This window comes from Spinacia oleracea, chromosome 6 (assembly GCF_020520425.1).
Source record: "Spinacia oleracea cultivar Varoflay chromosome 6, BTI_SOV_V1, whole genome shotgun sequence".
Taxonomy (NCBI): domain Eukaryota; kingdom Viridiplantae; phylum Streptophyta; class Magnoliopsida; order Caryophyllales; family Amaranthaceae; genus Spinacia; species Spinacia oleracea.
In genome coordinates, this window is record NC_079492.1 from 140048288 (window position 1) to 140063400 (window position 15113).

The 15113-nt window shown below is 35.7% G+C and overlaps 1 protein-coding gene across 1 annotated transcript; it reads left to right on the plus strand.

The window, feature by feature from the left end:
- Positions 1-322: 322 nt before the first annotated feature.
- Positions 323-5966, plus strand: LOC110778459 (uncharacterized). The gene is made up of 9 exons (XM_021983015.2): positions 323-770; positions 859-1059; positions 1166-1288; positions 1489-1541; positions 1627-1735; positions 1969-4617; positions 4720-4875; positions 5169-5266; positions 5358-5966. Exons 1-9 carry the CDS (start codon positions 702-704, stop codon positions 5602-5604), a joined length of 3705 nt encoding a protein of 1234 aa, XP_021838707.2. The 5' UTR covers positions 323-701; the 3' UTR covers positions 5605-5966.
- The last annotated feature ends 9147 nt before the right edge of the window (positions 5967-15113 follow it).

Genomic DNA, 15113 nt, shown 5'->3' on the forward strand with positions numbered 1-15113 from the left:
TATTTTTGGTATGTCATGGTTCGTACTCTAAATATATTAATCTTTATCTTCTTCCTGTGATTTTCAAAATTTTTCATACTTTTTTCTTGTAATAAATAATTCACCAACTGTCAATTACTTACCATATAACTCACCATCCCAAATTTCTATCTGATTTTAATAAAATCAATCACTCTCATTAACTCTTTATCGGTCAAACTGTAACTTATGCGGAGTATTAAAATACGGAGAGAAGTACAAAATACGGAGTAGCCAATTAAAAAAATGTGCGGCCAAATCGACAGGAGATTAGCCGATTAAAAAAACCACCACCAAAAAAAAAAAAAAAAAGACAGAAACTTCTTCGTCAAATAAAATAACGAGTCTACATCTTCTTCCTTCCTTTTCCCCTTTCTTTTTATATTTCCAGTCAGTCGTTTATTTCAATAACAGCACTGTTGCATGCTCAATCCTCACCTCAACAGATTTACAGACTAGATTGTCTCTTTCCCTAGATCTGCGATTTCATGATCTCACACTGAGTCACCACCGAGTTCCCCTGCGCCAACCACCGTCTTCTCTAGACTCTAGAGTTCGTTCCACCCCCGAGTCAACTCTCAACTCTGAATGTGCTAGTACTGTCGCTACTCCCGACAACTTCCGGAAATGCTCGCCGGAGCTCCGTTAAAAATCCGGCGGAGTTCCGGTTAAGTTAAGCAAAAATGTTTAAGTGGAGGAGTGAGCGTAATAGGATCACTGCTATCTTCAAATTACAGTTCCACGCTACTCAAGTAATACTGTCGGCAAAATTAATTTCTTATTTAATCAATTATTTCGTTCATTAATGGTGTCAATAATGCAATTTGATTTTTGATTTAGGTATCTGAGTACGGCGGAAATGGATTGGTGGTGTCGGTCGTGCCGGCGGAGAACGGGAAACCGACGGCGAGATTGGAGAAGTCGAGTGTGAGAGAGAATTGTTGTTACTGGGAGGATCAAATTTATGAAACAGTCAAATTTATTCAAGATCCTAAAACTGGAAAGATTCATGAGAGAATCTACTACTTTCTCGTTTCAACCGTACGTTTTTATTTTTTAATTTGGATTTTGTTTGATTGAGTTCAATGTTTCTATTTTTGGTTGAAATGTATTTCAGTATTTGATGAATTGTTGTTGAATAATGCAGGGATCACCTAAAAGTAGCTTAGTGGGAGAGTTTTCTGTAAATATTGGGGATTATGTTGCTGCAACAAAGGCTTGTTCTGTTTCTTTTCCGTTCAAGAACTCCAATTCGGATTCTTATTTGCATGTTAGTACTCTTCTTTTTTAACATTTTAATTTTCGCAAATGCTTGTATCACAGTCTGACACCCTGACGGCCAGTCCGGGTTACCGGAGTAGCCGGACCACCGGCCGGTTAGTTAAAAATGGTGAATTTATCAATGTGATTGAAGAAGTGTTGTTAAATGTTGAATAATCTTATCAATGTGATTGGTTTTAATGTTGATAGGTTTCTATTCAAAGGGTACAGGAAAATAGTAATCTCAGCAGAGTTGTCCAAAGGTACTAATCTTTTAGCTTTGTAATACATTTGTTTTTCGGGTTTTCCTTTTTGGGTGTATTGTTGATGTGCTATGAGGGTTTGCAGAGATCTTGAAGAAAATGAAGATTTGAGAATCAAAGAGGATGCTAAGAGCTTGAGACGACATTTTAGCAATGGTAATGTAGAGCAAGCCGCCAAGTCCAATTCTATTGAAGTAAGGTCTCTAATTCAGTTCTGGTTTTAATTTGATCTTTCACATTGTGATATTTAGAGAGATTAGTGATATGATCATTCATGGTTTTGAACTTTTGAATAAAGAAATACACTCAACTGATATGAAGTCATTATAATGTCATCATTTTGGTTAATTGGTTTTGAGCTTGAAATAATTTTAGTGATGTTCATCTTTCTAGTTCTTATTGTTTGGGGTGATTGTTTAATATGCAGGATCAACCCTTGAGAAAGACAGCGTCACATCCAGTGGGGTTAAATGGTACACGTAGAGGATCCAATGGTTCGGACATCACATTGTCGAGTTCTGATAGCAGCTCTGGACTGAATACTCCGCGAGAACTTGGAGTAAGAACTATCGACACCTGCAAAGATCAGACCTCAAATAGTTCAGGCTGTCAAGATCAGCAGAAAACACAGTGGGATTTGGCAATTGTCCCTGTTAATGATTCGAGCACAGAATATTCGATGAACAGCCCTAGGGATTTCTTTCCCAATATGAGGTCTCCGATGGGTTTGGATGATTCTGCCGATATTCTCAAAGCCGACCTTGTTGCTTTATCTAGGAGGGCGGAAGTGTCTGAGTTAGAGTTGCAAACTCTGCGAAAGCAGATTGTGAAGGAAAGCAAAAAAGGGCAGGATTTGTTGAGAGAAATCTTTAGCTTGAAAGAGGAGAGAAATGCATTCAAGGAAGAATGTGAAAAGCTCAAGTCCTCTCGTAAACGTTCTGATGATCTAAGAGTCAAAAGCAAATTCCAGTTTGAGGGGGATCCTTGGACTCTTGTTGAATTAATCAGAGAAGAGCTCAGTTATGAGAAGGATATGAATGCCAATCTTCGGATCCAGCTGCAGAAGACGCAAGATTCTAATGACGAGTTGCTTCTTGCAGTGCAGGATTTGGAGGAGATATTGGAGAAGAATAATAAAGGAGTTTCCCATTTGCCAAACAGGTCAATATCTGGAGAAAGTGCGGTAGAGACTGAAGAGAGTATCCTAAAGGGTCAGAGTGATGATGATGAAGCGCAAAAGGCTCTGGAAGACCTTGTAAGGCAACATAGTGATGCACAGGGGACATATTTACTTGAACAGAAGGTCATGGACTTGTGTAGTGAAATCGAAATGTATAGGCGAGATAAAGATGAGTTAGAGATGCAGATGGAGCAGCTTGCCCTAGATTATGAAATATTGAAGCAAGAGAACCATGAATTTTCTACTAGATTGGAACAAAGTCATCTCCAAGATCAGCTGAAGATGCAATGTGATGGCTCAAGTTCTTATACTTCTATGAGAGAATTTGAAGCCCAGAGACTGCAGCTTGAAAATGAACTTGATGAAAAATCCGAAGAACTATCACATTGTTTAGCAGCAATAAAGGATCTTGAAGCTCGTAATTCAAGCCTTGAAGAAGATCTACGGAAACAAGCAGATGGATATGAAGCTGAGATAAAAGCTGTTACAAGTTCCCAAATGGAACAGCAGCAGAAAGCTGACCGAGCAGAAGCAGCTCTTAATGAGTCTGGTGCTGTTATAAATGAACTTGAAACTATGATAGAGGAGTTCAAGAAAGAACGTAAAAAGCACTTAGAAGAGTTGTCAAGCTCTTTGGCTGCCATAGAGGAGCTTGAAATTCATAACTATAACCTGGAGGAAGAACTAGAGAAACAAGCACATAAATTTGAAGCTGATATGGAAGCCCTTGTTCATGCCAAACTGGAACAAGAGCAGAGAGCATCAAAAGCCGAAGAAACTGTTTCCGATTCTAGTGCCACCATAAATGAGCTCGAAACCCACATCAAGAAACTGGAGAAAGAACTCAAAAAGCAGTCAGAAGAGTCTTCTGATAATTTGGCTTCAGTAAAGGAACTTGAAGCTCATGTCCAGAACCTTGAGGAAGAGCTAGAGAAACAGGCAGAAGGGTTTGAAGCTGATCTGGAGGCGGTTACTCATGCCAAAGTGGAGCAGGAGCAGCGAGCAATACGGGCAGAAGAAACCCTGAGATTGATGAGGTGGAAAAATGCTAATACAGCTGCAAGAATTCAAGATGAATTCAAAAGATTGTCCTCACAAATGCAGTCGTCATTTAATGCTAATGAGAAGCTTGCTAGCAAAGCCTTGACTGAAACTAGTGAATTACGAATGCAGAATCGTCAGCTTCAGGATATGCTTCAGAAGGCCAATGAAGAGCTTGAGTCAGCTAAAGATGAATATGAAATAAAACTGCATGAAATGTACAGTCAAATCAACACAAAATCAACTCGGGTGAAGCAGATGGAGGAGGAAATTAAAGAGAAGTCCAAACAGGTGGATACCCTGAAAAAACAAAGTGATGAATTCCAGAGAAGTGTTTCAGCTCAGCAACTGGATCATATATCAGAGATACAGATACTTATCTCTGAAAACAAGTCGCTGACTGAACAGATGAAAGCATTGACCAAAGAAAGAGATATTCTTTTTCTAAGGGAGAATACAGAATGCGACAATCCAGCAGAGGAGGTGGCAGGAAAGTCTCTTGAGGAATTGATTATGTTGAGAAATCTCAAGCATGAAAAGGAACAAGCAGTTACAAGTCTGAAATTTGAAGTGGAAGAACTAAAATTTCAGTGTGACAACTTGAAGCATTCTTTATACGAGGATGAGTTGGAGAAAGAGAAACTAAGGACACAAGTGTTCCAACTCAAAGCTGATCTAAAGAAGAAGGATGAAGCGATTGTGAGTATTGAGAAGAAGTTCAAAGAGAGTAGTGGACGAGCTGTAGTTCAAGACAAACCCAAAGCTACTTCTAAAAATACAAAATCTGACCGGTGTCCGAAAGAGGTTGGTTCTAAAGAAGTAACCACGTTGAAGGAAAGAATAAAATTACTTGAGGTAAAAACTCTTTACTGTATCTATTGTAAGTCTGTAACTATAATATGCATATCATGTTTTGCAATCTTATGTCAAGTTATTGACATCTTTTTGAAATGACAGGAGCAAGTTAAGTTGAAGGAAGCTTCCTTAGAGACCTCTACAAATGCGTTCCTGACGAAGGAGAAGTGTCTTAATGGAAAAATTGAGGAATTAGAAACTAGAATGAGAGAACTCGATCAGAATGATCCAATCGTTGGCCATGATGAAGTAAAACAGGTTTGTGGATTTGTGTCTTCTTTACTTCAGCAGCATGGCTCTGATTTTACGCTGAGTATTATAACACGAACCACTATTGTAAGTCTGCAACATCATTGTTTGCGGCCCAACCCGGCTTGAATGTAAATTACCTTGAAAAAAAATGAACTTGAACATCAGTAATCAGGTTGCTATTGCTTGGGTTTTAGATTGCATGTTACCCAGACAACAACAGATTTTTTTCATATCTTTCTATATGGTCTGAACTCTGAAGTGACTTTCAAGTTCTAACCTTTGTTCGTTTTATGATTCAGGAAAAGGTTTCCGCTTGTACTGAAGAAGACACTACAGGAAATATGCCTGGAGAAGCAAGCGTCATAGATGAAACTTCCAACAATGTGGAGCCAAACAGGTAGTTTGATATTGATGTTTTCTGTTTCTGTTTTTTGTTTTTGTAATATAATTAAGTAAACTGATGTGTTTTTTTCTTTAAAATCCGTCAGTGACAGTCAAATAGAATCTGATAGCCAACAAAAACCGCCTGTCATTGATTCTGGAGACCAGCAGAAGATTGATGTTTTGTTGAAAGAGATGATTTTGTTAAAGGAACAGAACAAATCCATGGAATTTGAACTAAATGAAATGCAAGAGAGGTACTCAGAGATAAGTCTGAAGTTCGCCGAAGTAGAAGGTGAACGACAACAACTTATTATGAGAGTTCGCAACCTTAAGAATGCTAAGAAGAGCTGATAACCCGATTCCCTCAGTTTCTGCAGAGTTTTTGAGTGATAACAAAGGCATAAAAGCTTAATATAAGTTGGTATTGACCTTGTTCTTGTGAATAAGATCATATGTAAATGTGCTTCGTTCATATTCTTTTTCACTTTTTTTCTCCCTCCCCCGTCCCCGAAAATCCCTCAAACTAATGTCAAATATGCAGTTAGTGTAATACTGTACTACAGAAATATAATGTTTGAATAGGTTTTTTCTTTTTTCTTTTTTCTTTTTTCTTTTTCAGTGTTTGTTAATTTTTTTTTTAGAAATTTGGTGATGGGCATAATATGCCGGACAGTAAATCATTTTATCAAAGTATAGTGTTCATTTTTATTGTATTATAGTGTTCAATTATTTTAATTTGTTACAAAATGTTCAGCATTACATTAGTATATACTCTAGCTTTGTGTAATTGAAATGAACTTGTATGAAAACTGGTAAGGAAAGACCTAACAGCAATGCCTATGATAATGGAAGTTTATGAAGTACTCCGTACGTCGTATAAATAACAAGTGGTAGATGTATTTGGTGAAATAGTTTCCCACTTGTTAATGCAATAATGAGAGACGAGTACTGTACGTGAATATGGCGTTTTTCGGCCCACCATTCTTCAATTCCTTCAGGCTTCAGACACTAGTATTGGTAAGTTGGTAACTGCTTAAGTGGTAACTCTGGTAAAAGAATGTGTAGCAAAGCTTGTTTTTGTTGGTAGTGAATTGGTGAATCAAGTTCATCACGTGACATCTATATGCCTTAGTCAAGATGTGGGCCTGGCCTTTAATTTTCTAACGGAGTACATTACAGTTGTTGGGCCATACCCAGACCCATTTGTAACGTCACACTACCAACAGTCTCCTTTGCCGTTTCCAATAGTTGGCCATTCATTGTTATCACATTTATAAGGCTGTCAAGTCGGGTTTATCGGTCTATTACGGATCCGGTTTTAATCGAATGAATTTTTGTGTGGGGTCATTTGTACCAATACGAATTGAATGTGTAATTTTTTTATTCGAGTCACTTCAGTTTTGTCGGACATTGGTCGGATTTCGTTAGTTTTGGTAGTCCTATACTCCTATGTATTCATATGTACTCCGTAATACGGAGTAGTAATTAGACCTCTTGAAAAAAATAACATATCTCTCCGTATAAACTAAATTATACTTTTGGCAAATACTTCCTCCCTCCTAAAATACTTGCACCACTTTCCTTATAAAGCCATCCCGGATTACTTGCACCGTTTCTATAAATGGTAAATTTTTATTAATATTATATTAACTACACTTTTTCGCCTTTCACATGTCATTTTGTGGTCTCATGCGCCCTCCCCCTACCCCCCTTAAAAAGTTGACACACATTCCCTATCTATATTAAAAAATACCCCACTATCAAAGATGACGCAATTGTATTAAACTTTGTGCCGATCAAACCAGTTCAAGTATTTCGGGACAGAGAGAGTAGTTGATATGTTGAAAATATACATTGACCAGAACTCATACACATTATCAACATGATCTTGTACGTAGAAATTTTCACACACATAAAATATTGATATATGTATTGAAAATGGACATTGAGAAAAAACAAAAAAACCAATACGGTGTACCATTTTGTATGATACTCCAATAGCTTAAACAAACTTCAATGAACGCGTATATTCATTCATATTTGATCATATCTTCGGAAATAAACAACAGCTGCTTCCTGATTGCGTAAAATTGTAAACAATTATAAATCTATATAATGTAGACTTGATGATTATTGTGTTAGTAAAAATATTTGACATATTCTACAATATGGATTATAGTCATTGTCTAAAATATACCATGATGTACCCATCTTTAGTATAACTCTGACTTCCATTGTTTAACCTAAGGTCAACAAGTTCATAGCCCTTTTTGCGCATGTTTACGTGACTATCAAGATCAGATGGAGTAATAGACTTCTCCCCTCAAAATGATATTCATCTACGAAGTATAATCGGTGAGTGGCGGATCTTGAACTATTTTATAAGAGGTGTCAGTCGAAGATTTAAGCAATATGATAAGGGATAGGATTTTTTGGTATTTACTACCTTATAAATACACCACTTTTGTATTTACTACCTTATGAAATTTTTATTTTAAATTACTACCTTAAAGTTCTAGATTTTTTGTATTTACTACCACTTTACAGCTTTCTCGTTTTAAAATTGAGATATCTCTTTCGTTTCTTAATCATTTTGAGTGATTCAAAACTCATTCTTCTCATTTACGTGTAAGGGTTCCATAAGGATCTTGCTTTTAAAATTTTATAAAAGAAAAAACTAATTAAATTTCATATGTAAATTTTTAAATATGTAATGAATCAACGAAATATTTTGAAATGTTGTTCACAATGAAATCCCTATAGAAAAAGAAAAATAATGAACTTTGAATCACTTTAAAGTTTAAACGTTTAAGAAACGGAAGAGATATCTTATTTTTAAAATGAGAAAACTGCAAAATGGTAGTAAATAAAAATAATTTGGAAGTTTAAGGTAGTAATTTAAAATAAAAATTTCATAAGGTAGTACATACAAAAGTGGTGTATTTTTAAGGTAGTAAATACCAAAATATACTAAGGGATATTATACAATTTTACTCAGAATTTTAGGAGGTGAAACTAAAAACACATGTATTGCGTAAAACATACACCAACGTAATATGTACAAAATGATATCAGGCAATAATAATGTCCCCGACTTCGACTAGCTTAATTACTCATTAAATTGGGCAGCCATATCCGGACTTCTCATACTTAGTTGGTATGAAATATACAATGCGTTGATATTGATTTTTTCAAATAATAGATTTCAAGTATTGATCTATCATGTAAGAATTTGTGATTAGTTCTGCAAATGGTTATGGTTTTTCTTTTTATTACTCGAATTTGAAAGATTAATCCCTATATTTCATCTCAATGATAATATTTCACATACTAGAGGCAGCCACACCAAAAACAAACAACAGCGCACAATAAGCAACGATAGGAGGCTTAGTATCAAGAAGATAAGAACAACAACAGTTGTAATTAGTATGCTAAGGACGGGCATATACGGAAAGCAAAATTACACAAATTTAATCTTTGGTGGGGCTTTTTAATATAGAGAGGACTTCCAATTTTCGAGTTAAATAAAATCTCATTAATTACATAATCTAGTTTTCGTAAAATTTCATGCTAGTATCATCTATCACAATCAGTGGCGGACCCAAGATTTTAGATCAGGGGTGGCACAAAGTAGTTGTTGTTGAAATATAAAAAAAAAAAAAACAATTTTATTGATTTGGGTATTGAAAATTGGTAACTCGTTTGTTTGTTTTTTTCAATGTTAAATTGTGTTAATTGATTACATGAAATTGATACTCCACAATTTGTGACACAATTTAGGCCGATTGGTCTATGTAACATTGTCTATAAGGCAGTGACCCAAAAGCATAGCTTTAGCTATTACAAATCCAAAAACTTCGCTTCAAATTGATAGGGGTTTTTTTTTTTTTTTGGGGGTCTATGGTCACTAACGGTGAAATAAATTGTACAAAATTGAAAGTGACTATAGTAAATTATGTGTCAAATTTATTTTGTTCTTGAAAAGGTTTTTTTTTTTTTTTTTACAGTGTAATATAACTAAATATAAAGGTGGAAAAAAAAAAGCAGAAAGGCTTCGATTGGTATGTATCAGAAAAATATAAAATAAGAAAAATAAGAAAATAAATTCAAACTAGATAAAACCAATGAATTTATTACAATAAAAACCGAATTAACAATAAAAGGAATGAAACAAATAAGTTAAAAATGAACCAAAGTTGATGGTCATTTTTTTGTATTTTAGTCTAATTGAATGTAAAGGTGGAAAGATAAAAACAATAAATGTATCAATCGGTGCGAATCAGAAAAGGTTAGTAATGACCTTCGAACTCGCAACCCCAGGGGCTGCCCATATCAAGACCTTGTAATTAAACCATTGTGACGCAATTTCTGTGTATGTATCTGTTGTTCCGTATTTATTTCAGTTTTTTTCTCGGGGTACGTGACACATTCCCCTTCTAGCCCCAACGTAGGTCTGTCAGTGATCACAATATATAAAAGAAATGACATGTATACATTTTTTTGTCATCTTAGTAATATATTACAAGAATGTTTGGTTAGCTAGCTCTCATTAAAATTTAATATTTATGGAGTTTTTTTTACTGTATTGAATAATTTCTTGGTGAATTTTGTACGGATTCTTGTGTTTTGCTTCAATTCTATCGTCATTTAAGCCAATAACTTTCCTGGGTACTTGATTTTTACTATTAACAAGTTTAAGACCCTTACAACACTTAAATATTATTAAATTTATTTACTGAGTGATAGATTAAAAAGTGATAACGCAAGTGCACGGTGTCTGTTGTTAGCAGATACTTAGCAAATACGGGTCGATCCCACAGGGAGACAAGTTCTATTAGTTTTTGCCCAATTATACGAACTATTTCAATAACGAAAGTTGATTTTGGATATTATTAACTAATGAAGCTAAAGCAATAATGTAAATGTGAAATTATCAATGAATTAAAAGGTCTAGGGCGTCTGTTCGGTTCACCATGCTTATACCAATCCAAGAACACAATTCAATCCAGAAATGAATAAACTAAGCCGAGTAATTAAAGTACATGTTAATCCTACGGTCGGGTCTTAACACTTTCAATTCAACATATGCAGTACGGTCGCTAACATAATCAGAATTGCCAATTGTACTAAGCCTCTCAAAATATGATCTTTCGATTCTAATTTCTATTAGCTAGATAATCAATTCATGAAATTGGCCGATAACATGAATCAACAATTAAAACAAATCAATCGGAATACTCAAGCAATAATCTATAAATTAACAAACTTTATGCATAATAATCATGGTATAAACATGGCTTCCCTTACTTAGCCCTAGAATACGACTACTCGCTCATAATTGAATTAACAAACATGATAGAAATAATGAACATGAATTTCATAATCAAAGGAAAAATTAAACTAAGGAACGAAAACAATAATAATAAATTAAAGCAAAAAAAACGATTCTTGAATTACCTCTAGATTGATGAATTGAAAATTGAAAAGCTAGGGTTCAACAATGGAAAAGGGAAGAAAAGCAAAACTAACGTGAAAAGCGTTCTAAGGAATTGAAAAACGTAAAAAATAAAATAGCATAAGGGAATACATTAATTCCCTTGAGGTATTTTAGTGTTTCCTAAATTCTAAAACAAAAAGGAAAAATAATAATAATTACATAAGTTATCATTTAATTGAACGATCACGAGAAACGACGCAACGAACCCACGTGGAAGCAGCTGGGCGGAGAAACCAGCGGGCCCGCTGGTGGGTCGCTGGTTTTCGCGCCCAAGGGGAAGATTGGGCCATCGTTTTGGGCTTCGGGCGAATCAGATAGTCGAGCCATCTTGTTTATGTCATAACTCTTGTTCTACAATGCCTATAAGGACGTGTGACCTGTCGTTGGAAAGCTCTTGAAGTCTACTTTCTAGGCCAATAAAAATCGCCTCATTCCGACATGTAGAACTTGAGATATCATCAAAAGAGTGAACGCTTGTCCGTTTTGATGCTTAGAAAAATAACGTTTAGCTTCGTTGTTGACTCCAAATTATCCCTAGAGATATGCAATAATCCTCGAGTCAACATTCCATCCGTTCATCATTCAAATCAACTCATAACACTCCGAAAGCATCCAAATGACCGTAAAATCACCTGAAACATTAAGAAAACACAAACGGGGCGTAATAGAGTACGACAACGATAACTTATGCAAATGCGATCCTAAATGCAACTAAAATGATATAAATGCCTAATAATGCAACCTAAATGCGCCTAAAATACCCTATACAAATATAACTCATCACTGAGTATTATTAATTTTCCGTAAACCAGAAATTATAAACAAGAAATTTTCTTAACAAAAGTATAATTTATTTGGATTTTGTAATATGTGATTGATATATATATGAGATACCAATAAAATAATGACATGATTAATTCAAATTTGCTAACCGTATGGATTTCGTAATATGTGATTGTATAACATATTTACATGAAATAACTTATTTGAAATAAATATTTTTTATAAAAATATTTATTTTTATTTAATAGGCAATTGTTGATTGATTCCTCAATAACTTATTCTAAATTTTGGTTCTTATAGATTTTATAATTGATTACAGGTACATATATTTTTTTTTTTGGTTCTACTACGAGGAGTTCCCACCGCCTTCGGCGAGGTAATCTCCCGTGGGAGTTTGCATGGGTACCTCGATGGGCAGCATCCCTCCCAGTTGAGATTTTTTCCATTCCCAAGGCTCGAACCCGAGACCTTGGTTAAGGAGCAAGAGGCCCTTAACCACTCATGCCAACCTCAATTGGTCTTACAGGTACATATTTGATAGTATGTATTTCTCATTTTAATAGTAAAATAGTTAACTATGCGTATAAGATTTAACATGTTTTTTTCAACTTTCAAAATTTTGTTATGTAATAAATCAATAGTTCATTTTTCCGTATGTTTAGCTATTTGAAATTAATGACATATTAAAATATTTTGTATATCAATTCCATGTTGATTTAACTTTACTTTTTTATTTTTACTTTTATCTGTTGCGATTAAGTATTTGATTGATTAATTTTCCTTTATCTTTTTTATTTTATAGTTAATGTTAATAGAGTTCGTAAGTAATAGGGGCTTTTAAGACTATTCCATAGGTGACATCAAATGTCATTTACGATAATGACCTAAGGAGTTCCCTTACAGAATAGAGATATGTGTTTTGTAGAATCGATATATACGTATAGGTGTTTTGTAGAGTCGTTGTATATAACTATATATATCATATATGTATAGGTGTTTTGTAGGTTGTCTAATCATATGTGGTACTAATTACATATATCATTTTCGACCGTATTTTTTTAAGAGTCACTATCCAATGTATTAACTCTTACATTGTAGCATGGATGCTAGACCAGATGGGATTTCCTGCTATATGGAGACATTGGATTATGCAGTGTGTTTCTACTATCTCTTATGCCATTATCGTTAATGGTGAACGCACTGAGGTTTTTAAACCTAAGTGTGGTTTGAGACAAGGAGACCCGATGTTCCCTTACTTATTCATCCTTGTCATGGACCTTATATCGCGGATGATGATGAAAGGAGAGAGGGATGGTCTATTTCAAGGCATAAAAATTGCAAGATCAGCACCTTCGATTTCCCATCTGTTTTTTTGCAGACGATTCTCTGTTTTGTTTCAAAGAAACTCCCTAATCATATAGGCATCTCATAAGAGTTATTGATAGATTTTTTATGGTAACTGGAGAAGCAATCAATTTTGATAAGTCCAATGTTATATTCAGCCCGAACACGCCTGAGGAGATGAAAGCTGAGTTAAAAAACATTTAGGAACGGCATGTACAGAATATTTGAGGCGTTATTGGGGTTGCAATATAGAAGTTGATGGCAGATAATCGCAGACTTATACTTCTCTTGTGGAAAAGATTAAAAAAAAGATAACATCATGGCAACATCTCTCACTCTCACCTGCAGGTAAACTACTTTTTATTAATGGCATATTGGCGGCTTTATGTTCGAATGTTATGGCGGTTTTCTTATTACCAAAGCTAATTACCAAGAAGATGAATTCGATACTGACGTGGTACTGGTGGAAGACTGCAAGAAATTCTAGAGGTATATGTTGGGTAAAACGACCCACTCTTGATATTCCAAAGGGCATGGGTGGAGTTGGTCTCCGAAATCTTGAAGCATACAATAAGGCCCTTTTTGTCAAGCAAGCAATGCGTATCTATCACAAACCAGATATTCCTATTGCCCGTGTTTACAGCACTGCTTACAAGGCAAGTCCAGTGGAAGCTGGTATATCTCAAAGTGTACATCCGAAGGCATCGTGGGCATTTAGAGGGATGTGCACAAGTGTAGAAAATGTTAGGAGGGGTTTCGGTAGGATTATATATAGTGGTGATACTCTCATTCAAAGGGATAGATGGCTTCCGTCGGGCAAGTTACATTTCAGAGGTAATAATGATTAATTATTTTAGAATGCTCGGGTTAAAGACCTGTTTAAAGATGGAGAACGTGCTTAGAATGCTGCCCTGATTTGGAAAACATTTTCAGAAGACACAACTCGTGAAATTCTTGGTACATGTATTGCTCATGACAGCAATGGGGACAAAATTCACTGGACAGGGCTAAAAGGAGAGCAACTCACTGTAAAGTCAGCTTATGCTTTCATGGTTGGGGAACAAACATACAACTGTATACATCCAGCTGATGTTCGGTGGTGGAAAATGCTATGGCACTCAAACCAATTTCCAAAGTGGAAGGTGTTATTATGGAAAATTTTGCACAAATCCCTCCCTCTCAGGAAGCGACTGAAACGAAGAGGAGTTCAAACGGAGTTCACGTGTCTAATGTGTCAAAAAGCAAATGAAACAGAAGCTCACATCTTTAGGGATTGCTGGATTGCAATGCGTATATGGAAATCATGCGATCTAGGAATTCAGGTGGGAAGTGCAAGCAACATTCAGATAGATGATTGGATTAAAAATTTCATAAGATTATTTTAGAAAGAAGATGGTCGGTACAGCATGAGAGTGGTGGATTTTGTTGCAGTTTTATGGGCTATTTGGATGCACATAAACAATCTGGCATTTAGAAATGGTAGACTCAATCCTTACTCTATTATTCTAGCTATCCAGGATTTAAAGAAAATGTGTTCGATGGCTATTGAGACTAAGGGGAAAGCAGGGCATTGTCGAAAGGGTGATAATACAGGGGGGGCATAATGGATCAGACCAGCTCAAGGTATGCCTCGTGGGTATGGATCGGAAGGAATATATCCAACCATTATAAGTGTGGATGGTGCTTGGAAACGAAGAGGAAAATCTCACAAGTCGATGGAAGCAATTGGGTGGACAATAGTCATAGGTACGTGGAGTTACCGCTGGTGAGGGGGGGAAGAGTATATGGGCGACTAGTATTCTGCAGACTGAAGCGATGGCGGTTCTGAATGGTCTGATAGAGGCTAAAGAAAGGGGTATTCTAAATGTGACGATCAGAACGGACTACAGTAATGTCATTCAGGCTCTTAGGCAATATCCTAATTGTGCTTTTGATGTTGTTGTTGTGTGTTCAGAGATCTTTAGGTTAGCTTTAAGTATGGAAAATGTTATGATTATTAAAGGCCATAGGGATTGTGTTAGAACGGCACATGATTTAGCAGTAGGAACTAGAAGGATGTTAAAATGACGTCGGCAACGGGTGTTGATGACGGCGGTGGCAAGGCTGTGATGACAACAATGACAAGCTGGCAATGATGACGACAATGACGGTGGAAATATGACAGCGACGGTGGTGGCAAACTGGTGGAGGTAGTTGTTGTGGACACGTTTGATGATGGTGGAGAGAGAAAACAACT

Coding starts and splice junctions, on each gene's coding strand:
- LOC110778459 (XM_021983015.2), top strand. CDS start 702: ATGTTTAAGTGGAGGAGTGAGCGTAATAGGATCACTGCTATCTTCAAA. Junction 1,060..1,165: donor ACTACTTTCTCGTTTCAACC/GTACGTTTTTAT, acceptor TGAATAATGCAG/GGATCACCTAAAAGTAGCTT. Junction 4,618..4,719: donor AAAGAATAAAATTACTTGAG/GTAAAAACTCTT, acceptor TTGAAATGACAG/GAGCAAGTTAAGTTGAAGGA.